The 27,966-nt window shown below is 40.7% G+C and overlaps 1 protein-coding gene across 2 annotated transcripts; it reads left to right on the top strand.

Moving 5' to 3' along the window:
- NFYB (nuclear transcription factor Y subunit beta) lies at window positions 1–27,966 on the top strand. 2 transcript variants are annotated; one of them, XM_089651838.1, is made up of 7 exons: window positions 1–142; window positions 17,625–17,718; window positions 20,009–20,142; window positions 22,184–22,381; window positions 23,862–23,943; window positions 24,031–24,110; window positions 27,514–27,966. In XM_089651838.1, exons 2-7 carry the CDS (start codon window positions 17,625–17,627, stop codon window positions 27,544–27,546), a joined length of 621 nt encoding a protein of 206 aa, XP_089507964.1. In that variant the 5' UTR covers window positions 1–142; the 3' UTR covers window positions 27,547–27,966. The 2 variants fall into 2 exon arrangements, with proteins under 2 accessions (XP_089507964.1, XP_089507963.1); XM_089651837.1 differs by lacking the exon at window positions 1–142 and adding an exon at window positions 12,540–13,292.

Raw genomic sequence — 27,966 nt, 5'->3', positions numbered from 1 at the left:
AGCAGTTCTGGCTTACGAGCGGAGGGCGTAGAAGCCAAGTCCTGGAAGCGCTACTCCGCGCTGGGACTGGCTCCTTCGCAGCCATTTTCTGTCCAACCAAACAGCCGATTCGTGCAGGGAGCCAACCAGGGCCGCACTGGAGGTTTGTGCCTGGCTTCGGCCAATGATTGCTAACCGATTCCTCCCCGCAGCTCAAATGAAATGTCCGGATCCGGCAGTGTGTGTGACGCCCGCCTCACTCCCGTTCCCGAGGCAGCACCGAGGCGCCCGGGCTCTCCGGCATGTCTGCAGCCTTGCGTTCCCTTCACAGCAGCTGCCGCGCTTTGTCTGGCGAGCCCAGGGCCGGCCGCTTGCCTTACCCAGTGTGTGCGCGCTCAGGGCTCTTCTCTGGCCAGGCCGCACACACGCCGCCTTGTCCTCGGGGCACCACCGCCAGTAATGACCGGGGTCACCTACCGGGTTGTCTATGGCGGACACAGGACCAGATGTGGGGAAGGCGAGGCGGGCTGTGTCTGTGCGCGACTGTGGGGTATGGATGGCTGAGCCTGAGGGGAGGGGGTTGTGTGTGTGCATGTGTATATATATCTCTCCAGGTGTGTACAGATACACTACCCTATATAAATATATATATATATTTGTGTGTGTGTGTGTATATAGATATCTATCTCTCAGTGTGTGCTCAGATACACTGCCCTCCATACATGTATATGATATTTGTGTGTGCGTGTGTGGAGCATACACTATACTGTGTATATGTACAACGGGTAATCACCGCACTGGCCTCCATGGGTGTATGTCATATGGGGGAGGGGTGCAATATACAGTGTGTGTATAATATATATCTATCAATCACACACAGTTACTGGATATACAGCCTCCATAGATGTATGTGATATGAGCAGGGAGGGAGGTCATGTACAGTATATGTATCTACACACTGTACAGCCCCCCTCCATGGATGTAAGTAAGATTTGTATATATCCACCCTCTCCTCCATGGATGTATGTGATATGAGCAGAGAGGGAGATCATGTACAGTATATGTATCTATATACATGCTGTGTACAGCCCCCCCCCCTCCCCTTCATTGTGTGGTATGTGAGTCCAGGATAAATGGTGTTAATAGGAAGATATGGGCTCTCCTTCCCCCCATTATCCTCTGCTCCTGGCAGCAGTGTTCTCTGATGTCCTTGTTACCGTTGGATGGACACCACAAGAGTAATACAGTATAACACAAGGATCTCTTAACTGTCATTTTTTCAAATTTTAAAAACTTTTTTTTTCTTTTTTGAGAATAAGGATCTTGATCTGGGTGTGTTCGCTCTGTGAATGGAGCCTTTTGTGTGTTGATCCTACTGATAGCTTTCCATGCAAGCTCATGCAGAGGGCTGCACAGTTAGGCATGTATTCCTACATCTGAGAATTTTAGGCATGTGCATACAGCTGTTTGCTAATGATGGGCTACTAGGCACCTCAGGAATAAGCGCATCTAAGTCACTACATCTTCCCAAGGATGGATGGGCAGCCCTGTCTGTGGCTATAACTGCTGTTAGCCTGTTATTTGCACAGGCTGTTGGCAGGAATATGTTTCTTCCTGACAGTACATGGCTCTCTGCAGCTGTGTGAATGTGCCCTAAAGGTGTACAGTACTGTAGAAGAATTGTTGGTGTGCAGCTATGATTGTAAGAGGTAATGCAGATTGCTTTCCCAATACAACAAATAACGATGGGCAAGAACTTCTTCCAGTGTAAAATGTTTATCACACCATACACTAATGCCTGGGATTGATTTACTAAAACTGAAGAGTGCAAAGCCTGGTGCAGCTCTGCACAGAAACCAATTTGATTTTTGTTTTTCTTAATTGAAGAAGCTGATTGGCTTCCATGCACAGCTGCACCAGATTTAGCACTTTACAGTTTTAGAAAATCAACCCCACTATATTTTATTTTCATTCAACCCAGTGGGCTAAACAGAAAAAAAAATATCGCTGTACTAAGAAAAGTGATGTTAGTGCAGCAATCTCCCCTGCTGTGTTGTGTTCTGACAGGAGAACCCCCCCCCCCCCTCCAACCAATCAGGACATACAAGTCTGCTCTCGCAGCTGTTGGATGAGAGCGCTGATCAGATGCTGACTTTTCCAGCATGCCCATTTGACAGAAAGCAGTCCTGAAACCAGCTTCCTTTGGACAGGGAGCTGTCCCGGCTCATTTTATCTGATATTCAGTCCATGTGTATCTGGCATAAGGGTGTCCATATATACTACAATCAGATTGTATAATCCCTTTTAAAGTGGAACTTCACTCTCTCAATCAACATTGACTATTTCTAATCCTTATACTGCTAGCATTAGTAAATAGATAGGAAAGTATATTATGTTTACTTGCGTTATACACTTTTTTTTTTTTTTCTCTCCAACATTTCTATACTTCCTGGTTTTCATACCAAGGCAAATGATGTCATACATTCCAGGAGTCTTCTGGAGGGGAGGATGGGCTTTCTTATTTAAGCACACCTTCCTCCTGCCTGCATGCCTGAGATAAGGGCATGGATTCCAAGAAGTAATTGTTACATGAATCATCTGCCCTTACTCAAGATGGCCATGGCCAGAAATGGTAGTGGGTGTTTTTCTGAGAAATTTCTTAGAAAAATAAAGCATGGAGACATGGATGGAGGGCTTAGAGTGCTTTGAATATTAAAGATAAATGAAATAGTGCTTTTGGTTTGTGGTGCTCAGATTCAGTGTAGTTCTGCTTTAAACTTGCCAAAACTATGTAATATGAAGACAAACTTGTACAACCCAATCATTTAACCAATTGTACAGGCCGTTAAGAGTTGTTAGCACTAAAGGAGATTGTACTATCAGATTGTATAATGTATGGCCAGCTTTTGGCCGACCACACGCAATTGCATTTGGATCTGATGGCCCAACAGAATTTTTCCAGTGACTTGAATAGCGGAAGAGTCTATAGATTTGATGAAATAGTTTTTCATACAGCTTAGCCCTTGACATGGTAAAAATCTGTATAGCCAGAATTACTCTGACCTGCACATGTAAATGCATAAACATCTTTTTGTTGCATTCTTTTACTAAAATGATGGTAATATCAGGTGTGTGGTTCATGGGAAGATCTCAAAGCTTGGGCTAGTAGTGTTTGTAACAGAGGAGATCAACTAACTAAATATAGCACTTTACAGTTGCTAATGGACCTCAACTGGATTGCAGTTACAACTTGAGGGGGCAGCACCTAGTATTCGCACTATGTAATGCCATAGAAGTTTTAAAAGACTGTGGACATGTTAACATATGTGGTCAGAGGCTGTGAACAGGTATGTATATATTCCACAAGGCTGTTAGAGATCACTGCCTATACAACCCTTTTTAAAATAAATTCTCCAAGGGCTTGTTCTCATCAGAATGTGGTTTGGGAAACCTGTCTTCAAAATGCACTGGGTGTGCAATTTGCTGCTGATGTCAATATATTCCTAATGACACCCTAAACACAGAGTGCAAACAGTGCATTTTGCCAGCTTCAGATCGCGTAATACCATGGTCTAAGAGTACTGTCCCATCAGTGTGGGGAATATTTCTCTATTGCTATTAGTTTATTTGAGAAAGGATCTTTATTGTGACACCGCAGAGGTGTTCCCCCAATCCTTACACTCAGTTACACATACTGCAGACCACGTGGACATGGAAGGAGGTAAACACCTCTAGTAGAGCAGGTGATAAACTCCTAAATGGCATATTGTTTAGAAGTAACATGAGAAAAAAAAAGTGCTGTTCAGATAGGCGTCCAATTCCTACATACACTAAACCTTCTAAAGGGATAAAATCCCTTAAAGTTGCCAACGATTTTAATTTTGGTGGTCTGTCCACAAGATTAGGAGCAATAGCATCACTCAACGTACATGCTCTTTTTTGAATATCACTTTAGATTTTTCAAGGAGGTGTGGGCCTAATATATTATCATTCTTAAGAATACACCAGTGTTATCACCTGGGTTGGGTGGAAATGTGGTAAAAAAATAAAGCCAATTCATGTTTCCTAGAATCCCCTTGGGTCTTAAATTTAGGGGTTAATAAAAGATCATTCAGTTTTGAATACAGGCGTAATTTCATGATCCAACATTTGTTCTTCATAACCCTTCTGAAGGAATGTCCTTTTTCATCTCATCCTTCCCTGGGAGTTCACTGTAGGTTCCTCTGTAGTAAAAGGTTTAGAGAGGCTGATAATGTGACTAATGAGAAAAAAGCTTTTAATGCTTGTGTAGCTTATTCATTATAGTTTTGATAATCTGTATACTAGAAGATTTTTCTGTACTCGGCCTATGCCTTTATTTTTTTTTCACCACATCAAATTAGCTTTTCTATAACCAGTGTTATTTCAGCAAGACTTATTTTACAGTGCACACAAACAATAATATATTTTGAACCAGTTGTTACCTATGCTTTTAACCACTTGAGCCCCAGAGGATTTACCCCCCTTAATGACCAGGCCTTTTTTTGCTGTTTGGCGCTGCACTAATTCAAATGATAATTGCGCGGTCATGCAATGCTATACCCAAACAAAATTTACGTCCTTTTCTTCACACAAATGGAGCTTTCTTTTGGTGGTATTTGATCACCTGTGCGCTTTTTATTTTCGGCGCTATAAACAAAAAAAACACGAAAATCTTGAAAAAAAACCAATTTTTTCTACTTTCAGCTATAAAAAATATATCGTAAACTCAAAGTTAGTCATAAATTTAAGCCAAAATGTATTCTGCTACATGTTTTTGGTAAAAAAAATCCCAAGAAGTGTATATTGATTGCTTTGTGTGAACGTTATAGCGTCTACAAACTATGGTATAGATACTGTAATTTATGCCTTTTTTTGCTATACAGCGCTGCACTAATTCAAATGATAATTGCGCGGTCATGCAATGCTGTACCCAATCGAAATTTACGTCCTTTTTTTCACACAAATAGAGCTTTCTTTTGGTGGTATTTGATCACCTGTGCGCTTTTTATTTTTGGCGCTATAAACAAAAAAACACGAAAATCTTGAAAAAAAAACAATTTTTTCTACTTTCAGCTATAAAAAATATATCGTAAACTCAAAGTTAGTCATAAATTTAAGCCAAAATGTATTCTGCTACATGTTTTTGGTAAAAAAAATCCCAAGAAGTGTATATTGATTGCTTTGTGTGAACGTTATAGCGTCTACAAACTATGGTATAGATACTGTAATTTATGCCTTTTTTTGCTATACAGCGCTGCACTAATTCAAATGATAATTGCGCGGTCATGCAATGCTGTACCCAATCGAAATTTACGTCCTTTTTTTCACACAAATAGAGCTTTCTTTTGGTGGTATTTGATCACCTGTGCGCTTTTTATTTTTGGCGCTATAAACAAAAAAACACGAAAATCTTGAAAAAAAAACAATTTTTTCTACTTTCAGCTATAAAAAATATATCGTAAACTCAAAGTTAGTCATAAATTTCAGCCAAAATGTATTCTGCTACATGTTTTTGGTAAAAAAAATCCCAATAAGTGTATATTGATTGCTTTGTGTGAACGTTATAGCGTCTACAAACTATGGTATAGATACTGTAATTTATGCCTTTTTTTGCTATACAGCGCTGCACTAATTCAAATGATAATTGCGCGGTCATGCAATGCTGTACCCAATCGAAATTTACGTCCTTTTTTTCACACAAATAGAGCTTTCTTTTGGTGGTATTTGATCACCTGTGCGCTTTTTATTTTTGGCGCTATAAACAAAAAAACACGAAAATCTTGAAAAAAAAACAATTTTTTCTACTTTCAGCTATAAAAAATATATCGTAAACTCAAAGTTAGTCATAAATTTAAGCCAAAATGTATTCTGCTACATGTTTTTGGTAAAAAAAATCCCAATAAGTGTATATTGATTGCTTTGTGTGAAAGTTATAGCGTCTACAAACTATGGTATAGATAATTTGAAATTTACACAGCTTTTACTTTCTGACCGCCCATCACATCTCTTGAGGTGCTAAAATACCAGGATAGAACAAACACCCCCAAATGACCCCTTTTTGGAAAGCAAATCTCAGGGAGGGGGAGGGGAGGCCATTTTCTCCCGCTGCTTGTAAAGGCAATTCTGCAGCTAATTAACCACTAGGAATGCTTTTACATGAAAGCCCATTTCCGGCTGAAAAAAATAAAACCAGGATGATGCCTGCAGCTGCAGGCATCACCCTGGTATAACCATTCAAAGTCCAGTGATGTACCAGTACGTCACTGGTCCTTGTTGGGTGTATATGCTATGTTCTTTTTTTCTTTATGCAGCCTGTGGGCTGAATGAAAAAAAAGAGAAGAAATCTCTGCCAGAAAAAGTGTGTGGTATGCCCACCATTAGAAACCTCCCTCAATCCACCCACTTCTAATGGTGGGCACATATGAAATGTGCCAACAAATATAAAATATATATGCCGAAGCATGGGGGCCATCCACCCACTGGCCACCCCAGGCCCCCATGCTTTGGCATATATTTTCTTTTTTTTAACTGCGGATGAAAAATCTCATCCGACAGCACTGCACACACCTACTTATGTCTATTCTGAAAGCAAGACCCTGTTGCTGTCAGAATAAACAGGTCAGTGCTGCAGTTTGACGTTCCTGCAAAGAAATCAACAAGGGTTAACAATAAAACATAAACTCAACAACTTTATAATGAAAAGTGTGTGGTGGTATGCCCACCATTAGAAACCTCCCTCAATCCACCCACTTCTAATGGTGGGCACATATGAAATGTGCCAACAAATATAAAATATATATGCCGAAGCATAGGGGCCATCCACCCACAGGCCACCCCAGGCCCCCATGCTTTGGCATATATTCTGTTTTTTATAACTGCGGATGAAAAATCTCATCCAACAGCGCTGCTCACGCTGACTTATGTCTATTCTGAGAGCAAGTTCCTGTTGCTGTCAGAATAAACAGGTCAGCGCTGCAGCTGAAAGCATTCCTGCAAACAGAAATGGTTAACAATAAAACAACAATAAACCAGTGAAAGTCGAACAATCACAAAAATGACAACAACAAAAAAAACTATAACTATTTTTGGTTTTTACATTTTTTTATTTTTTTGGGGGGTATTTGTACTTTTATTTATTTTTTTTATTTTTTTTAACTTTTTTTTCCAAACTTCAAACATTTAAACAGCTGGTAGGGTCTCTCCAAATGCGATAGCCAGTTTCCTGACTACCGAACATCTTTTGAGACCCTGTGTAATTGTGCCCTGATCTGTGCCGTGCTGTACCCTATACTAATAGTTCACTAGTGTATGGTAGAGGCGGAAGCAGGGCTTGATGCAGAGGCCAGGTTGGCCAGGACAGGAGGGACAACAATAGCGGCTGTCACGCCTAATTCCACGTTTGCTGCAGACACGACATCTTTTTTGGGGTCTTCTTTGGGTTGGGGTACCAGGAATGGTATCGAGAAAATGTCTCTCATGCAGACGGCTAACTGCATCTGGGAGAGGGATTTGGGGCACAGCACCTTCTGGATACAAAAGGGCCCTGATGTTCTCTAACTGGAAATTTAGGTATGATCCACTATGTCCAGTTGCTTTATAGAGAACAAAAGCATTATATAGAGCCAATTGAAATAAATAAACTGACACTTTTATGTACCAGCGTTTGGATTTTCGGGAAACTAAATACGGCTGCATCATCTGGTCATTGAAGTCCACCCCTCCCATGTTAAGGTTATAATCGTGGACACAGAGGGGCTTCTCAACAACACCAGTTGCCGTGGTAATTTGGACGGTCGTATCTGCATGAATGGAAGACAGGAGGTAAACATCCCGTTTGTCCTTCCACTTCACTGCGAGCAATTCTTCATTTCTCAAGCAGGCTTTTTCCCCCTTTTTAAGACGGGTATTTACAAGCCGTTGGGGGAAGCCTCGGCGATTAGATCGCACAGTGCCACATGTGCAAATTCCCAAATTGAACAAATGTCTAAATAGTGGCACGCTTGAATAAAAATTGTCCACGTATAAGTGGTACCCCATGTGGAAATAGGATGACGCCAAGTCCCAAACTATCTTGCCACTGCTCCCCATGTAGTCTGGGCATCCGGGGGGCTCCAAGTAACTATCTTTTCCCTCGTAAATCCGAAACTTACATGTATAGCCTGTTGCCCTCTCACAGGTCTTATACATCTTGATCCCATATCTGGCACGCTTGCTGGGGAGATATTGTTTGATTACAAGGCGGCCAGAATATTGAATGAGGGACTCATCGATGCAGATGTTTTTCTGGGGAGTATACACATCTGCAAATTTTTGGTTAAAGTGATTTACGAGGGGCCGAATTTTGTGGAGCCGGTCAAATTCAGGGTCACCCCGAGGACGACTGAGTGAGTTGTCGTAGAAGTGCATAAAACGCATTATACTCTCATATCTATGCCTGGCCATGGCAGCAGAGAACACGGGCATGTGAACAAGAGGGTCGGTGGACCAATACAACCGCAATTGATTTTTATCATTAATGCCCATGTTGAGGGTTAGGCCCAAAAAAACTTTAAATTCGGAAACCGTAATGGGTTTCCATGCGAATGGTCTGGCAAGGTTTGAATTTGGGTTGGCGGCGATAAATTGGCGTGCATATAAATTGCTTTGATCCACAATCAATGCATAAAGATCTTCTGTGAAAAACAGCTCAAAAAAATTAAGGGGAGTATTTAAATTTGCTGTTTCCACCTGAATTCCGGGTTGGGCAGTGAATGGGGGAAGTACGGGTGCTGCAGAATTTGTGGGCTGCCAATCGGGATTTGCAAGCACATCCGGAAGGACACTAGGGGCTCTACGGGCCTGTCTGCGAATTCTTGGTGGCCGCGGGACACTACTTGTGCTCGCCACCGCACCAGCTTGTACTGCACTTATGGGACTCGCCACGTCACCAAGTGATACTGCAGTGCTGGTATGCCTACGACCAGGATGTACTAGGCCGCTGGTGCTCGCCAGTTCACCAAAAGATACTGCGGCACTAGTACTGGCACTCTGCTGCATATGAGAGTCATCATGCATTTGTACCACCTCAGCAACCTGTGAATGGGATCGGGTACGCCTGACCTTAGCAGGGACCACTTCCTCATCGCCTGAGCTAGCTGTCAGGGTGCCGCTGCTGTCTATAGGTTCGTATTCTGAGCCTGATTCTGCCAGTGAGTCTTCCCCTTCGCTCTCACTTGACATGCTCAGAATCCTATAGGCCTCTTCACTAGTGTACCTTTGCTTAGACATTTTGGCCACTAAATTTACAGGTACCTAGTGCGACTCACGGGAAAAAGAGCGCCTGGCTGACAGGGACTGCTTGAACCGCTACAAAAAATTTACCGACAAGTGCTAACAGATATCAGGCCTGATTCTGTGAACACTGCGGTTTTGTGTGTAATATGTATCAAGTGACAGTTATCTACTGACACTGCACTTGCCGGGGGAGAAGGGGGGGGCGTAGGGGCTAAACGCAGGTGCTGGCAGGTGTTGGGGCTGATCCCGCTAACACTGCGTTTTTGGGGATACTAAAGTAATGTGAATGCTGGTATAGCGCTGATCTGATCAAAGATATTGATCCAATCAGACACTATACTAGCAATGAAGGTTTAGCGTGCAAGTAAGCGTGTTCCTGGCAATCAAGGGGTCAAATGTGATTATCTGTGTACTAGCGGGCAAACTGGTGCTATCTGGGAGGGGCGCTAACACTATTGGAAGTCGCTAGCGACACTGATACAGTGATCAGTAAAAATTGGTTCACTGAGCAGTGACACTGGTGACAGGGCAGTGAAGGGGTCAACTCAGGGGGGAGGGGGGGGCGATCAAGGGGTTAGACGGGATCACTGGTGTATTAGCGGGCAATCTGGCGCTATCTGGGAGGGGCGCTAACACTAACGGAAGTCGCCAGCGACACTGATACAGTGATCAGTAAAAATTGGTTCACTGATCAGTGACACTGGTGACAGGGCAGTGAAGGGGTCAACTCGGGGAGGGGGGGGGGCGATCAAGGGGTTAGACGGGACTACTGGTGTATTAGCGGGCAATCTGGCGCTATCTGGGAGGGGCGCTAACACTAACGGAAGTCGCCAGCGACACTGATACAGTGATCAGTAAAAATTGGTTCACTGATCAGTGACACTGGTGAGAGGGCAGTGAAGGGGTCAACTCAGGGGGGGGCGATCAAGGGGTTAGACGGGACTACTGGTGTATTAGTGGGCAATCTGGCGCTATCTGGGAGGGGCGCTAACACTATCGGAAGTCGCCAGCGACACTGATACAGTGATCAGTAAAAATCGCTTCACTGATCAGTGACACTGGTGACAGGGCAGTTAAGGGGTTAACTGGGGGGGTGGGGGGGGAAATTAAGGGGTTAAATGGCTTTATTGGTGTACTGGGGGGCAAACTGGCGCTATCTGGGAGGGGCGCTAGCACTATTGGAAGTCGCCAGCGACACTGATACAGTGATCAATAAAAATCGCTTCACTGATCAGGTACACTGGTGACAGGGCAGTGAAGGGTTAACTGGGGGGGGGGCAATCAGGGGGTTAAATGTGTCCTAGAGTGTGTTCTAACTGTTAGTGTAGTGTTTTACTCACGTTTAAATGTCTCTTCTTCTCTGTCTGGAACGGAATGTGTCCAGGCAGAGAAGAATGACATCATATCCTGCCCTGTGTAAATATCAACACAGGACAGGATAGGACAGGGACCGATCATCCGATTTCAGCCAGAAATCACTGGCTGAAATCTAATGATTGATCCCTCCTGGATCGAATCGGATCACCCGCGGGTCGGCGGGCGCGCGCGCCCCCTGCCCGCGAAAGTGTCGGGAGCGCGGAACCCGTTTTTAAACGTGGTTTTGCGCTCCACTGCCGCCCTGCACACGTATAAACACAGTGGCAGGGCGGCAAGCGGTTAAACACTGCACAAAATATGTTAAGATTAATAATGCTTCCTACACAAGGCCACTTGATGACAGAATTTATACAAATATATACCTAATTAGGGATAAGAACGCGTCATCCTATACCATTATTGTATCAATAACAAAAACAATGTTATCCAAGGCAGCTGCCCCTCTAAGTGAAAAATGAGAGTAGAAATGTGAACAAATCAATAACAGTGGGCACTAGCCTATCTCATATTACTCAATCTCAATAGTGCAAAGTACTACCACATAAAATAAATACTGTAAAAAGTCAAAATATAGGAAAGTTCCCATACACCACATTTATTTTGAATAAAAAAAATGGAGTGATCAGTTCTTAAAAGTGGAAGAAAAAGTCCAAAGTAAAAACTTTGTAAGTTGTACCTACAGGTAAGCCTATAATAAGGATTACCTGTAGGTACAGTGAATCTCTTAAATTTGCACCGTTTAGGAGATATTCACACAGCATGTAGCCGACGATGTCACTGGCGCATGCAGTTTACAGTGTTAATTTTTGTTTATGTGGTTGTATTTTGCATTATTGATATTAATAGGAATGTTGGTATGAGATAGGCTAGTGCTGTTATTGATCACAAACGTATACGTGTTGCTTTGCAGTGTGCTGCGATCACAAAACGAATAATGCATTGTATCTTAAGGCATGGAAATTGACTGCCTTAAAGTGGTTGTAAAGGCTGAAGGTTTTTTACCTTCATGTATTCTATGCATGAAGGTAGAAAATTCTTCACTTGACTGGGCCCTTAATATTCCTAGCTATGTTCTCTTTCAGAGAGACAGGGTAAATAGGAAAGGTGGTGGTGTCTGTATCTCTGTGAGAAGTGATCTCAGCGAGTGTGAAAGAGGACCTAATTGATGGAGAGTGTGATGAGGCTGAAGTCTTATGGGTGGAACTGCACATGGGGGTGCGTACTACAAAGGTAATCATTGGAGTTTGTTATAGGCCTCCCAGTGTTAATTAGGAGGTGGAGACTCAGCTCCTTGCACAGATCAAAAGGGCTGGGACAGTGATAATAATGGAGGATTTTAATTATCCGGAAATTGACTGGAGTAATGGTACTGCAGGAACAGTTAAAGGGCAAACATTGTTAAACCTACTACAGGACAATTTTACGGTACAGTTCATAGAGGCCCCAACTAGAAATGATGCTCTGCAGGATCTAGTAATCTCAAAAAATGCAGAGCTTATTATGAATGTCCATATAAAAGAACATCTGGGTAGCAGTGACCATAACATGATTTCATTTATTGTTAGCACATACGGGAAAATTAAAAACGTTCAATTTTAAGAGAGCTAATTTTCCAAGGCTGAGAGATGCTCTTCAAGAATTAGACTGGGAGGGAATATTGGAATCAATGAACACAACACAGAAATGGGAGTTCTTCAAAAAGACTATATGTGAACACACTGCAAATTATATTCCAATGTGTAACATGTTTACAAGGCTAAAAATGAAACCTATGTGGCTTACAGCCAAAGTTAAGCTATAGATAATAAGAAAAGAGCTTTTATTAAATATAAAAATGAAAGAACACTATCATTGTTTAATTATTACAAAGAATATAACAGAATATGCAAAAAGGAAATAAAGGCTGCAAAAATTTAAAAGGAAATATAAATTGCAAAAGATAGCAGGATCAACCCCCAAAATTCTTCCAATATATTAATAGTAAAAAGGTCCGGTCCGAGCATGTAGGCCCTTTATAAAATAATCTAGAGTGGGTGACAGGACAAACAGAAGGCAAATTTATTAAATACCTTCTTCAGCTCAGTGTATACAAAGGGGCATGGGGGAGCTCTTGTCCATAATGGGCATGGTATTGACACAGATCCAGATGATCCATATTGGCTCACAGTTGATATGATCCAAAAATCTTTAGAATAAAGCACCTGGACCGGATGGAATACACCCACGGGTCCTTAAAGTATTGAGCTCTGTCATTTTAAAGCCATTGTTTCTAATTTTTAGGGACTCTTTAATGACTGGTATAGTACCACTGGATTGGCGTAAAGCCAATGTGGTGCCAATATTTAAAAAGGGGTCAAAATATTTACCAAGTAATTATAGACCTGTTTGTTTAACTTCTATAGTTGGGAAGATACTGGAGAGTTTAACAAAAGACCACATAGATGAGTTCTTGCTGAGAAAAAAATATTTTAAGCAACAGACAGCATGGATTCATGAAAGACAGAAGTTGTCAAACAAATCTTTTGTTCTTTTTATGAGGAGGCGAGCAAAACCTTGGACAGAGGAGTGGCGGTGGACGTGGTATACTTGGATTTTGCAAAAGTGTTTGACACAGTTCCCCCCACACACGGCTAATGTGTAAGGTAAAGTCTACGGCTTGTAAAAATCCGTATGTAAATAAGTGTGGAGCCCATGGTACTCCTATGCTCTTTCCACCCTGCCCCCAACCAGCCTGGGTATTCTGGGTTGCTGTGGGACGCCACTTAAGTCGCAGGTTCCTTCTCCTTCCTAGCTAAACTTCCTCCCCTCTGTCTTGTGTTTTTCCTGCTTCCCTTCCCACTTCTTCCTCTCCTTTCCCTCCCATTCCCCCCCCCTTTTTTCTCTCTCCCTCCCCCCCTTCATTTTGCCCCCCTCCACCCAGGGTAGGAAATACCCACCCTTTCCATAATGCCAAATCCTGGGTCCTTGCGCCCAGAGATATTTCGCCATTTCTGGCACTGGCTGCTTGATGCCTCTGTCCTTTATTGTTGTGGGTTTTCTTGAAAATATGATTTTGTATTCAACCATTAGTTTTCTTTTAAGATTCTGTCCCCTGTATGGGACCTAATTGCTCAATTTGTATTCTGCTACCATTGCTCAATAAAAACCATTCTACAAGAAAGTACAGCTGTACTTTCCTTTCGACATAAATGGAAATATGTTTTTTACATTGCAGAGCAGCGATCTGGATGGGAGATGAATCTCATTGCTTGTAATATACAGTGGGGCAAAAAGTATTTAGTCAGCCACCAATTGTGCAAGATCTCCCACTTAAAAAGATGAGAGAGGCCTGTAATTGGCATCATAGGTAGACCTCAACTATGAGAGACAAAATGAGAAAAAAAATCCAGACAATCACATTGGCTGATTTGGAAAGAATTTATTTGCAAATTATGGTGGAAAATAAGTATTTGGTCACCTACAAAGAAGCAAGACGTCTGGCTCTCACAGAACTGTACCTTCTTCTTTAAGAGGCTCCTCTGTCCTGCACTCATTACCAGTATCAATGGCACCTGTTTGAGGTCGTGAACAGGTGTCTTTTATACTGATAACAAGTTCAAACAGTCACACTCCAAACTCCACTATGGTGAAGACTAAAGAGCTGTCAAAGGACACCAGAAACAAAATTGTAGACCTGCACCAGGCTGGGAAGACTGAATCTGCAATAGGCAAGCAGCTTGGTGTGAACAAATCAACTGTGGGAGCAATAATTAGAAAATGGAAGACGTACAAGACCACTGATAATCTCCCTCGATCTGGGGCTCCACGCACGATCTCACCCGGTGGGGTCAAAATGATCACAAGAACGGTGAGCAAAAATCCCAGGACCACACAGGGGGACCTAGTGAACGACCTGTAGAGAGCTGGAACCAACATAACAAAGGCTACCATCAGTAACACACTATGCCGCCAGGGACTCAGATCCTGCAGTGCCAGACGTGTTCCCCTGCTTAAGCCAGTACATGTCCGGGCCCGTCTGAAGTTTGCTAGAGAGCATTTGGATAATCCAGAAGAGGATTGGGAGAATGTCATATGGTTAGATGAAACCAAAATAGAACTGTTTGGTAGAAACACAACTCGTGTTTGGAGGAGAGAGAATGCTGAGTTGCATCCAAAGAACACCATACCTACTGTGAAGCATGGGGGTGGCAACATCATGCTTTGGGGCTGTTTCTCCGCAAAGGGACCAGGATGACTGATCCATGTACATGACAGAATGAATGGGGCCATGTATCGTGAGATTTTGAGTGCAAACATCCTTCCATGAGCAAGGGCATTGAAGATGAAACGTCGCTGGGTCTTCCAACATGACAATGATCCCAAACATACCGCCCAGGCAACAAAGGAGTGGCTTTATAAGAAGCATTTCAAGGTCCTGGAGTGGCCTAGCCAGTCTCCAGATCTCAACCCCATAGAAAACCTTTGGAGGGAGTTGAAAGTCCGTGTTGCCCAGCGACAGCCCCAAAACATCACTGTTCTAGAGGAGATCTGCATGGAGGAATGGGCCAACATACCAGCAACAGTGTGTGCCAACCTTGTGAAGACTTACAGGAAACGTTTGACCTCTGTCATTGCCAACAAAGGATATATAATAAAGTATTGAGATGAACTTTTGATATTGACCAAATACTTATTTTCCGCCATAATTTGCAAATAAATTCTTTCCAAATCAGCGTGTGATTGTCTGTCTGGATTTTTTTTCTCATTTTGTCTCTCATAGTTGAGGTCTACCTATGATGCCAATTACAGGCCTCTCTCATCTTTTTAAGTGGGAGAACTTGCACAATTGGTGGCTGACTAAATACTTTTTTGCCCCACTGTATATAATATTACTTTTTTTTTTTTTTCACAAGGTACAAATACCTCTCTGCCTGGAGTTTCACTTTAATCCTAGAATGTATAATGAATTTTATAATATTTTATAATTTTATAATGAATTTTTATATGTAACCGTTTTTTATTAGATATTTTCATTGATAATACAAAGTGCATAAGAAAAACAGTTATAAGAGGACTGCTGACATAGCTCAGTGAAAGTCTTTTCACTGTCAAAGAGAAACTTCAAAACAAGGTACATCGATATTGTAAGCTACAATAAAGGAACAAAGCATCTACCACTGGTGAAGCGTATCAGGTTTCAGCAGATAAAGAATGTAATTCTGATTCCCTGTTTTTTCAGTCCAAGAGTCAGGCTGCTTCTCAATCAACTATTTTAGGTGAATTTGTTAGTTTCTCAGGCCTATTGTATCAAGGACAAAGTTGCTCCTTTCCTAGTCATGGTCCGTTCCACCAGAAGAGTCAGTCCTTCCTTGGCTATTCAACTACAAACTTCTGTAAATGTTTGTAAAGTTGCTACCTGGTCTTCGTGTTTACTAAGTCCTACCAGGTAGATATTCACACCTCTGCAAACGCTGGTTTAGGGCACATAGTTATGCAGGTGGCAATGTCATTCTTCATTATTCTGTTTTTGGATTTTGGGCACATGGACCTTGTTGCTCTGTTGCCGACTACCAATTAGTCATAAATATAAACTCCTGTGTCATGGGATGTATGATTCAGAAATTAGGATTATGAATTTACCTGTAAAATCCTTTTTGTGGAAGTAAATCAGTATTCTGAGGCTTAGCTGAGCTGGGAGGAATTATGCCCAGGCAGATTTTTGCATTTATTTATTTTGTCCCATGTCCATTCACCTGAAGGTGGCTGCATATTCCAAGTAGTCATGGATATGAACTCCTCTGTGTTCTGTGATGTAAACTTAGAATTATTGGTTTACCTATAAAATACTTTTCTAATATTAAAAATGTTCCAGCTCAGGGGCTGACTGACCATTCGAGTACTCAGGCCCCATGAAATGCCCCTGGTACCTTTTTTTGTTTGTTTTTTTTTAATAGGCTTTTTTGGGTGGGCTTTGAGTGTGGGTAAGGACACAGGGGCCCCATGATACCCTATTGCCAGAGGGCCCTATGAGTTGTCAGTCCACCCGTTCCAGCTACATCTCCACTGCCCAGGAAATTGCCCAGCCATTTGACAGTCATCTATCCTTAAATAGGTGTCATTATAAAGATTAATGTCTGTGGCCACAGTTGATTGTTAATGCATTTCTGTGACTGTTCTGAGAGTACACCAGAATGGTAGTGTGTATGATTGGCTCCAGACACCAAAGAGAACAGCTATCTTTGCAGTGACATCCTTTGCTGGGTATGATTTTAGCAATGTTTGTGTCTGAGAACATCTTGGTTTGTTTATTTTACAGTATAAAAGTAAAAATTGCCAGATGATGACCATACATATTGTAATAAAACCAGGAAAAGGCATGAATATTATATGGTAAACCTCTTTCAAGAAGCTTCATTCTCAGGGTCCCTCCCACTTAACTTTTTTGTACTGCTGCCCTCCCCTTCTCGCACCAGTCTGTTTGGAAGTGATACACTGCCACAGACATAACAAAACAAGGCTTTCTAAATAGTGCCATTTAGCTTTGAACAGATTGCTATAATTACCCTTAGCATTGGTATCCGGTGCAGCAGTAACAGACTCTCTTCTACTTTATTGGTGTTACTGGCAGCAATAATAACCCCCGGATGTTGGTAATAACTTGGACCTTGTGGGCTGCAAAGGAAGCCCATTGGACAGCTCTGGTCAGATGTTTGGCTGTTGAAGCAATTTGGGGTCTTGCAGGACTTTTTCTTGACGGATTTCTCTGCAGAATGTTGTAGTCAGATGGTATGCAAATTGTGCTTAGCTTTGTGCTTCTTCAACCAAATGACCTGTAACCTTTTCTTCAGTAGGGTAAAGGCTATGTAATTGTTCTGTTTAGAAATTTCAGAAAAAAACTTGCCCATAAATGTCTTTTAACCCAGGTATAAGTTATAGAAAATGGAGGAAGTGTAAACATTTTACTACTCTTCTAATGTTTATATTAATATTTGCAGATGGATGGTGATAGCTCTACAACAGATACATCCCAGTTAGGAATTTCTGCAGACTATATTGGAGGAAGTCATTATGTGATTCAGCCACATGATGGTAAGACTTCATACCGAAAATTATGTTGTAAACTTTAGTGGTATTATCCACAAAATGTGTATTATTGAAAATGAATTTGAATATTTATAATGTAAGGACAAGATACATGTTTTTTGTGATGGTTTTATGGTGACATCATAAATCACTAGCAATTAATTACAGCTTTTGACGTAAGTGGTGAAAAAGGCATTGAGACTAGTAAATGGTTACATGACACCCTTAGACCTGCAATATGCATTTCCCCAATACTCTTCCAAGACCGCAATGTAAAAGTTAATTGGTCTACTTAAAATAAACAATTCTGTCCTGAGAGAGAGAGGGATATACTCTTTGATTACAGCAGTGTGCATCAGAGGATCCCTAAACATCTTAGAGGATTTTCTCAGCCGGAAAAGGATTTGACGCAGCAATTGGGAGTTAAACCCACAAGTTTATCTGCAGATGACAGGGAGGGAATGACCACCATAGGAAACAGGAAAGTAGAGGGATAATTCTTGGTAAGAAAATTGGGTAGGATTGGATGCACTGTCCCAAAATTTGGACATCACCATGGGTTCTGGTTTTCTGCTTTTAGCCCTGATCCCAAGAGTAGTTTGAAAGTTAAAGGTGATTTCCAGCTTTTAATAAAGTTTAAATAGTTCTTTTTGACCAAGCCAGTTCAAACAAACCAATTACTTCACTAACAGATACAGCGGCTATCAGTGCTGTATGAACTGTATGTAGCCTCAGTTACATACAGCATATAGCGCTGTGTTCTGGCAATGGGACAAGACTTTCCTGTCTCAGCCCTGGAACAAAATTTGAGTCAGGCTGACCGCTGTTCAGCTTTTAATAGTGGGGTTTATGTTTTATGAATGAATGCAAGGCTTCCTCTGACTGGTGAATATTGTTATATCAGTTCGCCTTTCTGCCTCAGCCTATCAGAAGAAGTTTTGTATTCATTCATAAAATAGTAAGCGCTCAGCTTGACTTAATTTTGGTCCAGTCTTGTCTCACTGCTGGAACACTGGGCTGTATACTATATATTGCTGGGGCTATATAAAGCTTGTACAGCGCACACAGCCGCAGCATCTTTTAGCGAAGTCAATCATTTATTTTTGGACCTGCTTGTTCCAAATAATTTATTTAAACTTCATTAAAAGCTGAAGAAGAGCTGGCGCTTTAAGTCCATGTGCAAACTAGTCCTGATTGCCCCGTGGTGGCCAAGGATGATATGGTTTGCTGACCTGCAAAGGATGTCTGTACACAAAACCTTGGCAGCTGTCTGCCAGAGAGGACCTGTTGTCCAGTGCATGGTCCAGTTCTGCACAACAGGCCTCAATGCTTTCAACCAGCAGCATGGATCTAGAAAGGGACAGCTTAACTACAAAAACTGCTTGGAAAGAGTGATTAATACCTTGCTCAAGAGCAGTGGGATGGTGACTAGAAAGATTTACTCTAAGGACCAGTTCACGCCAGTGGGCTCACAATATTGCCTGTATAATGTGCACACTGTGGTTTTAGTTGTGTAGGGGCCGACTTATTAGTTATCTGGATTTTAAAAAATGTTATAGCAAGATGAATAAGGGAAGCCATTACTTTTGTCCACAAGATAGAGGGAAGTCAGCTTGAGTCAACTATCCAGGCAAACTCTACCCATTCTTTGGCAACAGCATGGGCTGAAAAGCAGGGGCATCAGTAGAACAGATCTACAAGCCTGCTAATCAGGATGCCTTCTTCAAGCATTATGGACGGTTTCTTTTAAAGCAAGATCTAGCCTCCGGCAGGAAAGTTCTGCAAATATTTGCCCCTCCCTGAGACATTAGTTGTTTTTTTTAACTTGCTCTTCATCTCCTTTTGCTGTCCTGAAAGATTATTGGGGAAATTCCCCATTAGCTTTACCAGTATTTTTAGAAATCGGCATACTTAATTTCCACCCTTAGATTAATGCCTAATTACAGTATTTACCCGTGTGTGTAGGGAGTTTAACTATGCCATTATCTGTAAGACTTATGGGGAATTTCAAGATCTCCAGCTCATCACTCGGAGCAAACTGCACAACTGGCAGCATGCTTTTGGGTCCTCTCTTTCTCTGTATCCATTTCCTTTTTTTTTTTTTTTTTTTTCCATTCCCTGTACTTTGGGTCAGGTTAACCACAAGAAAAGCTGCATGACCTTTATTTCATCATGGGTCTTAGCCTGGCATTCATTTCCTAGTAGTTATTTACAAATGCATATTCCTACTGATATTCGTAACTTAAGATCGTTGTTAAAGGGTATGTTTGATTTATTCCATTTCTGGTTGTTTCAGGAGACACAGAAGACAGCTTAAATGACCCAGATGACACAAATGGCTCTAAAGAGACTTTCAGAGAACAAGATATATATCTGCCAATTGCCAATGTGGCACGGATAATGAAAAATGCCATACCACAAACAGGAAAAGTAATGTCTACAGATTCCACTTTTTCTAAACTACCGTACAGCCTAATTTTACACCCTCAGTCAATATTAAGCTTCAGGTAGAAGAGGTGCAAAGTTGTTTCGCCTTTTTCTTCTGGAAACCTTCCAGAGAAGACAGCCATTTATTATTCCCATTTCACCACCTCCTTGGGCAGCATTAGTTTTAAAATGCAAATAACTTTTTTTTTCTGTCACATGATCATGACGTGATTGCCTTATGATTGCAGTATACAGTTTATACATTTTTCATACATAGGCTTTTGCGTTTCTTCCTGTCCAGCGCCATACAGTTATTTACTATGAATATATGTTTTTTTTCCGAAGCACTTTTCGGAAACATTGTTTGTCTAGACATGGGATTTGTTACCCGAAACATATTGCTGCCAAAAAAAAGGTCTTGGATAGGTAAAGGTAGTTTTAAAAGCAATTTTTAGTATTTTATAGAAAACAGATCTGGAATTCAAACTGCATAACCTATGGATAATAAATCCCATATGTACATTAGCTGTTTGTAAATGTTGTGCTCCTTAAATTTGGCAAGTGGGATATCAGTATGACTTTTTTTTTTTTTCTTTTCATTTATATCACTGATTTTATAGATAGAATAGTTGAGCAAGACTTTCATCTTGGTATTTTGTTATGGAACGTCTTTTTTGTATTCAGTTAATGTTTCTGTTGGGGGAAACTTGAGGCCTGAATGGAAACTCCCTATCATCTTGATATCCTTCAATGTTGTAGAATGGAGAGATCCCCGTTCAGTTTAGACCCCCTGAAGGGGGTAGAAATCTGTTTGGCACACAGAAGACACACCAGATGGGATTTTGATTAGTTATCTGTTTGGGTCAAATATTTGGAGCTACCATTGCTGACTAAAAAATGAAGGTTCTAGCTTTGAGCCTGTTTCCTATTCACTTTGTGAGTTACTGACCTAGAACAGCTATACAAGAAGAGAATGTGTTGGGATGCCTGAAATGCACATGCCTTGTTCCAAGTCAGTGACTCATATACTAGTTAAGGAAAATGAGGATTATGGCCCTAGGGCTTGCATCCTTGTTATGGTGACTTGTATATGCTGTCTGTTCCCAAATCCTGTAGAGATTCTTAGTAGTATAAGTACTTTTGCTGGTAAAGGGTGGTGGGGGCTGTACAGTCAGTTGGTACTGTTACGGTCCATTGCAGCAATCTACTTAGACAGGACACCAAAAATGCATTGCAGTTGCATACTGTTTAATGCCATGATTCACCAATGAAATCTGAACGCACCATGTCAGGCTGACACATCTGAAATAGATATCTGGTTCCTGTTGTATTCATTTAAAGCAAAACTAAATACTCCTCTCCTTAACAGCCAAGTAAGCTGCAATCTTAGCCTCTGTGTAACAGTTATAGCACAAGCCATTTGATGGCTTGACAGTTTGGTTAAGAGCACAAGCATATGTGACGGGTATTATTCACAGCATGCCTTGAATGTAGCTGTTTTGACAAATTGGTAAATTGATGGGTTTATTTCCACTTCAGGTGAATTAAAGCGGAACTAAATTTGCTCTGTAAGAAACAGCGTGCAGGCAGGCTTTTATTGCAACAGAAACCTGCACTGTCTTTTTTGCCAATAAAATGCCCCTCCCTGTTTTGCTCTTTGTCTTCTTCAATGCCGTGGTCTGAGATGCACTTGCACAGTCACTGTAAAGTGCCAGGCCAGTCTCTTGAGTGTTGGGATGTCAAGCTCCCGCAGATGCTCAACCATTCCCCCCGGCCAATCAAGAGACCTGAAGACCGGCACTCAGAAGAAGGTGCTGGTGAGGGATCCTTGGAAAGGTAAGGATTCACCCTTTAGTTTTGCTTTTGATGTCAGAAATTTTATAGTGTATCAACTGACCACACACTGCTCTGTATGGGGTAGGCAACACAGTATTGTGGTATTTGTAATACCAGAATTACCACTGTGGCTGACAATGGTAAAGCTCAGTTTTGATATATAATCTAAATTAAATGCACGTTTTAATACTTTTTTGTTTGATTTCAGATAGCAAAAGATGCCAAGGAATGTGTACAGGAATGTGTGAGTGAATTTATAAGCTTTATAACATCTGAAGCCAGCGAAAGGTGTCATCAGGAAAAGCGAAAAACCATCAACGGAGAAGACATTTTGTTTGCCATGTCTACCCTAGGCTTTGATAGCTATGTCGAACCATTAAAGTTGTACCTCCAGAAATTTAGAGAGGTTGGTATGACTGTTTTTGTTTTTTTTCTTAAAATTATGTATGTATGTATATGTGTGTGTGTGTGTATATATATATATATATATATATATATATATATATATATATATATATATATATATATATATATATATATATATAATAAAAACATTTTTTTTTTTTTTTTTTGAGGCACGTATTGCCCCCTGATAATGCAATAACATTCTCCACCACATACAGTTTACCAGGTGACCTGAGGTGACTGAAGATGGACAGATCTATCACTGTAACAATACTAGATTTCTCAGACATTGCATAAAGACCACAGTAGCACAATCTCTAGTGATCTTTCTCATTAGCTTGGCCAGATAAGATGTATGCAGATTGATAGGATTGTTCTCCCCACAATGGAACACATTTTACAGGAAAATGCTCTTTTCAACATTAGTGTCTTAAAAGTGAAATCCTATTGGGTTTACCAATCAATGCAGTGGTTTGCTGTATTCATTTAGATAAACAAAAGTAACCTAAAAAGGTTTTAAAGAGTTTGGATTCTAGCTAGAGGTGTAAAACTTATGGGGCTTATACATGCAGGTACCCCCTGCAGAAACCCATACAGTTGATTGATTTTTGCCTTGGGATTGTGTCTTCTGCCTTAGAGTCATTCAAAGGATAGGAACAGTATACCAAAATAAGAATTTTTTACCCCTGAGTGATAAGGAGACATCCACTTGAGACCAAAAGAAAATCTTTTGTTAACAGCATTAAATTAATTCTTTAATTGTGGTCAACTTGCCTTTATTCTGGACAAGGTAGTGCTTGGCATAATTATAAGTGATTTTATGTGGATAGTTTATGGAGTCCTGCAGGATTTTCTTTCCTTTACTATGAGGTTAAATTAGAAGATGGTACGGTGGGTTTTATCTTCTGTTCAATTACCAGTATTTGAAAAAAATTCAGCTTTATCCTCTTCCTTTTATAGAAATTGATTACCATGAGAGGCTTTTTGGGTAGCTGGCAGGAATAGTGCAGCAGGCTCCCTTGTTTCCGCTGTGCTTTTCATTGGAAATATTTTAAAGAAGTCCAGGTTTACAATAAACGACTTACATACTCGCCTATATGGATGCTGCATCTGTTGGCTCTTAGACTGAAATCAGAGTGATCACATGACCACTAATCATTCAGTTCTTGGTCTTCGCTAACTAGAGAGTGGTCAGCTACTGGCTCTCTGCTCTGCCCTTCCAGTGCTCACTGGAGCTCCAGGCTGTGCAGCGCCAGGAGACACTGCTCTTTTAATGAATTTTTGCTATCCGTATTGCTCAACTTTTGTATTGCTTATGTGAACTGTAAATATTTAACACGTGTTATGCAATCAAGTGTTTGTGTCTTCTCCTCTTTTTGTATAATAAAGCACATTAGAAGAACATATTTATGGAAACAAGCGTTTGTGAACTCTTTAGCGACAGAAATACAATTTTTTTTTTTTTTTTTTTTTCCTAAAAGGCAATGAAAGGTGAAAAGGGTCTTGGTGGCACTGTCACAACAGCAGATGGTCTTGGGGAAGAGCTTTCAGAGGAAACCTTTAGTAAGTACCTTGCTATATAAATGTAAAGGATAGTACTGGTAATATTACGATCAACACAGCTAATGTGTTATTTATTTTACTTTACAGCAGGCCAATTGCCAGCAGGTTTGATAACTGCAGATGGACAGCAGCAAAATGTTATGGTGTATACAACCTCATATCAACAGGTACAATCTTCACCAATGGGAATATACAGATTTTTTTTTTAATAATATTTAGGAGAAAGAAAAACAAATATCTGTCTAATTGTTAGCCTGGTAAACATGAAATATTGAATATGAATGCTTCATATTTACCAATTTTTTAGTGCAAAGGAAGCACTAATTTTCGCCAAACTAATCCTCAATGCTCTACTAAATAGAGAGAATTTAAAGGGAAATTGGTTTTCTCTTTGGAAAAATCATATCGCTCTGTTGTACCAGTGTAAAAATGCACCTGTATTAAATATTTTTTTTTCTTGTCTGTTGAGTGACTCAGCAATTCAGGTAGTCAGACTGGTTTGGACATCACAAACAGACTTGTAAAATCATAAGTTAGCCCCCCAGTATAACACCACCACCTATCTAGCATGCCTCAATTTTTTTTGTCATGCTGTACCACACACACTGGGCTAGCTTGGCATGTTATTTGTCAGACGCTGGGTTCTCCATTGTGACCTCTTAGCAGTGGAACTGCTTTTGGACATCTCTACTGTATTCGAATTTCTGTGTCCCTTAATGGATGAGTAAGAAAATGGGATTTTTGTAGTTCAACATGCTACATTTACTATAATCCTTATTTGGAGTTGCTGCGGATCGCAGATCTTCTAGTTTTGTGTTTTTTGTTCATTCCCTTAGTACTACTTTACCACAAAACTGAGTAAGGCTAGTTTAACACATATCCAGGTTAGGAAATGCATGCGTTCTTTGAATCGCAGGCAAAACGTGCTGCTCTTTTGCAGACTCATGGGGATGCTAATAATTCTTAATGGCACCCCAATGCATTGGAAAATGTGGCACCTTTTTAGGTGCAAAAACCATGTGGTTCCATGTGGTCGCTTTTTGAAGAAAGGGAAAGGGACTTCTTCCCCCGTGTTTCCCACACATACAGCAGTCCATTCAATTGAATGGGCTACTGTGCCCACATGCAGCATGCTTGACCTGCATATGTATGAATGTAGACTAATGCTGTGTAAAGGAGGGGTAATGCTGGGAGCTGGCTTATGATTTTTCATATCACCATTGTCCAATTTTCCTGTAGGTGGCAGTATATGACTGATTTATATCTGAATTCCTGTGCCCTTAACGGATCTCGAAAAATGGATTTCTACAAAACTATAAAAATCCCATTTTTAAAAACACATTTTCTATAAAGAGTAAAAACAAATGGCAGTTTAAACTGTATAAATCTAAAGTGCACTCTGTGCCAAGACTGCATACTGTTTGCATATTCTAAACAAGCAGTAAAATAACTTTTAAGCCCTCTCTAGTTTAACATTTGTGGAGAAATTTGTCTTCAAAGTTGGCAACAAAATTTGAGCTTCTTTCTGTGGCGAACCCAATCTTAAATAGGGAAAAAAAGTCCACACTTCTCTATTATATTTACCTAGGTGGATGCAGCATTAGTCTGATGCTGCATCTGTACCCCATCAGCTCTAAGTGAGAACTCAGTGATCACTTGACCTTTGATCACTGAGTTCTCACAGCTGCCCGTCCAACGCACTCACTGGACCACTTTGCTGTGGAGGGGGAGGGAGGCTTTCAGAGGCTCACTGAGAGGCTGAGCTAGGTGATGCTCCAGACTTTGGGGAGGATCCTGACTTTGAAGTCGGGATCTTTCCCCAGCCTAGACCAACTGAGTGACGTCAGCCAACAGCAGGCTTCAGCCCGCTATCAGCTGAAAATGGGTCACAGGAGTGCAGAACGAACTGCACTCCTGTGATTCACAGAAGTACAGCCAAAAGATCTTTGGCTGTACCTCTTTACGTCTGCCAGCCCGCTAATGTAAACAAGTAACACATTTCTAAGTTGTCAAAAGCAATTTTAGGGTGTGTGGTGTGACCTTTGAGAACAAATTACTTCATATTACAAGCAGCCAGAGAGATCAGGGATAACTTGTTCTATAGCTCTTTTCCTGCTTCAGAATATGTAAATCAATTAATGCCAATATTCCACATGTGCACTTTAAGTCTACTATTTTTATTTGCTTTAAAATGTTTTGTCAGCATTAATTATAAGCATGCCACTATTTAGCAGCATGTAGTCATATAAGGGCCTCATGCATATGGGTATAAAAAACATAATTTTTATATGCTCAGTGTTTATTTTTACAGGTCTAAATATATAGCTGCTATGGGCCCATGTACCGAGCTGTCTAAAGATTGACAAACTTGTCGTGCGTTCAGATCTTTCCTGTTTCACATGTGATTTAGCTTGTCTAAGAGTGGTGTAACCAGCAAGGTTTTACAGAGCATTTGCAGGCCTTTCAACAAGCTTTGTTGAAGCTTTAAAATACCAGTCGGCTCTAGTTTGTAAATATTGGGCACAGAACCTATTGGGAGTGCTTATTGCCACTTTAAACAAGCTGCTAGCAGACTTTAGCACTACTTGGAGCTTGTTGAAAGCCTGCTAGCATCTTGTTTAAAGTGGCAATCAACACTCCCATTAAGGCCTGTGAATACCATTTCCAAAAGGAGCTGAAGGGCGCTTTAAAGCCTTAGAGAAAGTTCCTGAAAGCTTTGCAATAGCTTGTGAATGTTTGTTTCATAAAAGCTTGCTGTTCACAATATTCTTCAAGCTGAAGCCCTTGTGAAACAGCCCTTAACGGAAAACTGAGGTCTGAGAATTTTGGGTAGATTTCTTCAGAAGCTGCATGCATCCTAGCAACAGAACGATGCTAGGGGGCAGAATCTGCAAATGAAGTACACTGGGTGTCTTAACCCTTCTGCATTCTAAAAACAGGACAATGGTAGGCAGCAGAAGCCACCTGCATCCTAGTAACAAGGACACATGGCGGCATAAGCTGCTTGTATTCTAGCAACAAGAGGATACTAGGCAGCTTCTTTCAGAAACAGCCTTTATCCAAGCAACAGAAGGCCATTTATATTGCAACATTGTATACATGTAACAATGACCGCAAATGTTTTATGTGTAATACACAGTTTTTCAGGTGTTCCTGTACCGTAATGTTTGTGATGATGCGTTTGTGAAAAGGACACCAAATTTAAATCACATCAGTGTTCCTTGTTTCTAAATTAAATGTAAATAGGGTAGCCATATATGCCCCTACATGTTTTGGCCCTGTTTTACTGCTGATTCTCTTATCCCTCTCATGAAATCTTTCTGTAAACAAACTATTTATACTCTCTAATGCAGTTAAACACCCACAATGCGCATATTATCTCTGTCTTTTGCTAGGCTGTGACTTGATAGATCTCGGCTAAATTTCTGTCCATGGTAAGAATCAGGTACTTTTACTGAAAAAGGAAAAAATGGTGTTGCTGACTTTTGCTGTATTGATTCATGTTGAGCGTGATTTGTAAGTCCATTGCATATACTAAAACTTTTCTTAATATATCATCTTTTTTTGCAGATATCAGGTGTTCAGCAAATCCAGTTCTCCTGATTTTTAAAGAGATACTTCTATCTGCAAACATGAGTCAGGAAGAAAGCTATACATATTTGAATGCCATGTTGGATTGCAATGGAGTGAGAGTTTATTTTTTATTTTGTTTTTGTTTTAATTTAACTTTTTTGTATATTAAGTTGCTGTAATGTAGCTTCCTTGGGTGTGTTGCATAGGGTAATAACCTCCACCTTTTTATGGTTTATTTTCCCTTCCATCGATTTTAAGTATTGGTTTTTAAAACTGTTAGGGTTTTGTTTGGTTTTTTTTGTACAAGAGTTGTTTTTCTGACTCCTGTATGCCTTGTAAATTAATGATTTATTACTGTCTGAGATTTTTTTTAGACAGTTTATTATTTTCATATTGAACCATGTAACTTCTTTTTGTAAATCAAATAAAAGAAATGACTTAAAAGTGTAA

Source organism: Staurois parvus, unplaced genomic scaffold, assembly GCF_062004578.1.
Source record: "Staurois parvus isolate SC_StPar_1 unplaced genomic scaffold, SC_StPar_1.0 ptg000025l, whole genome shotgun sequence".
Taxonomy (NCBI): domain Eukaryota; kingdom Metazoa; phylum Chordata; class Amphibia; order Anura; family Ranidae; genus Staurois; species Staurois parvus.
Note: the sequence above shows the minus strand (reverse complement) of the source record. Positions and strands in the feature narration are given on the sequence as shown.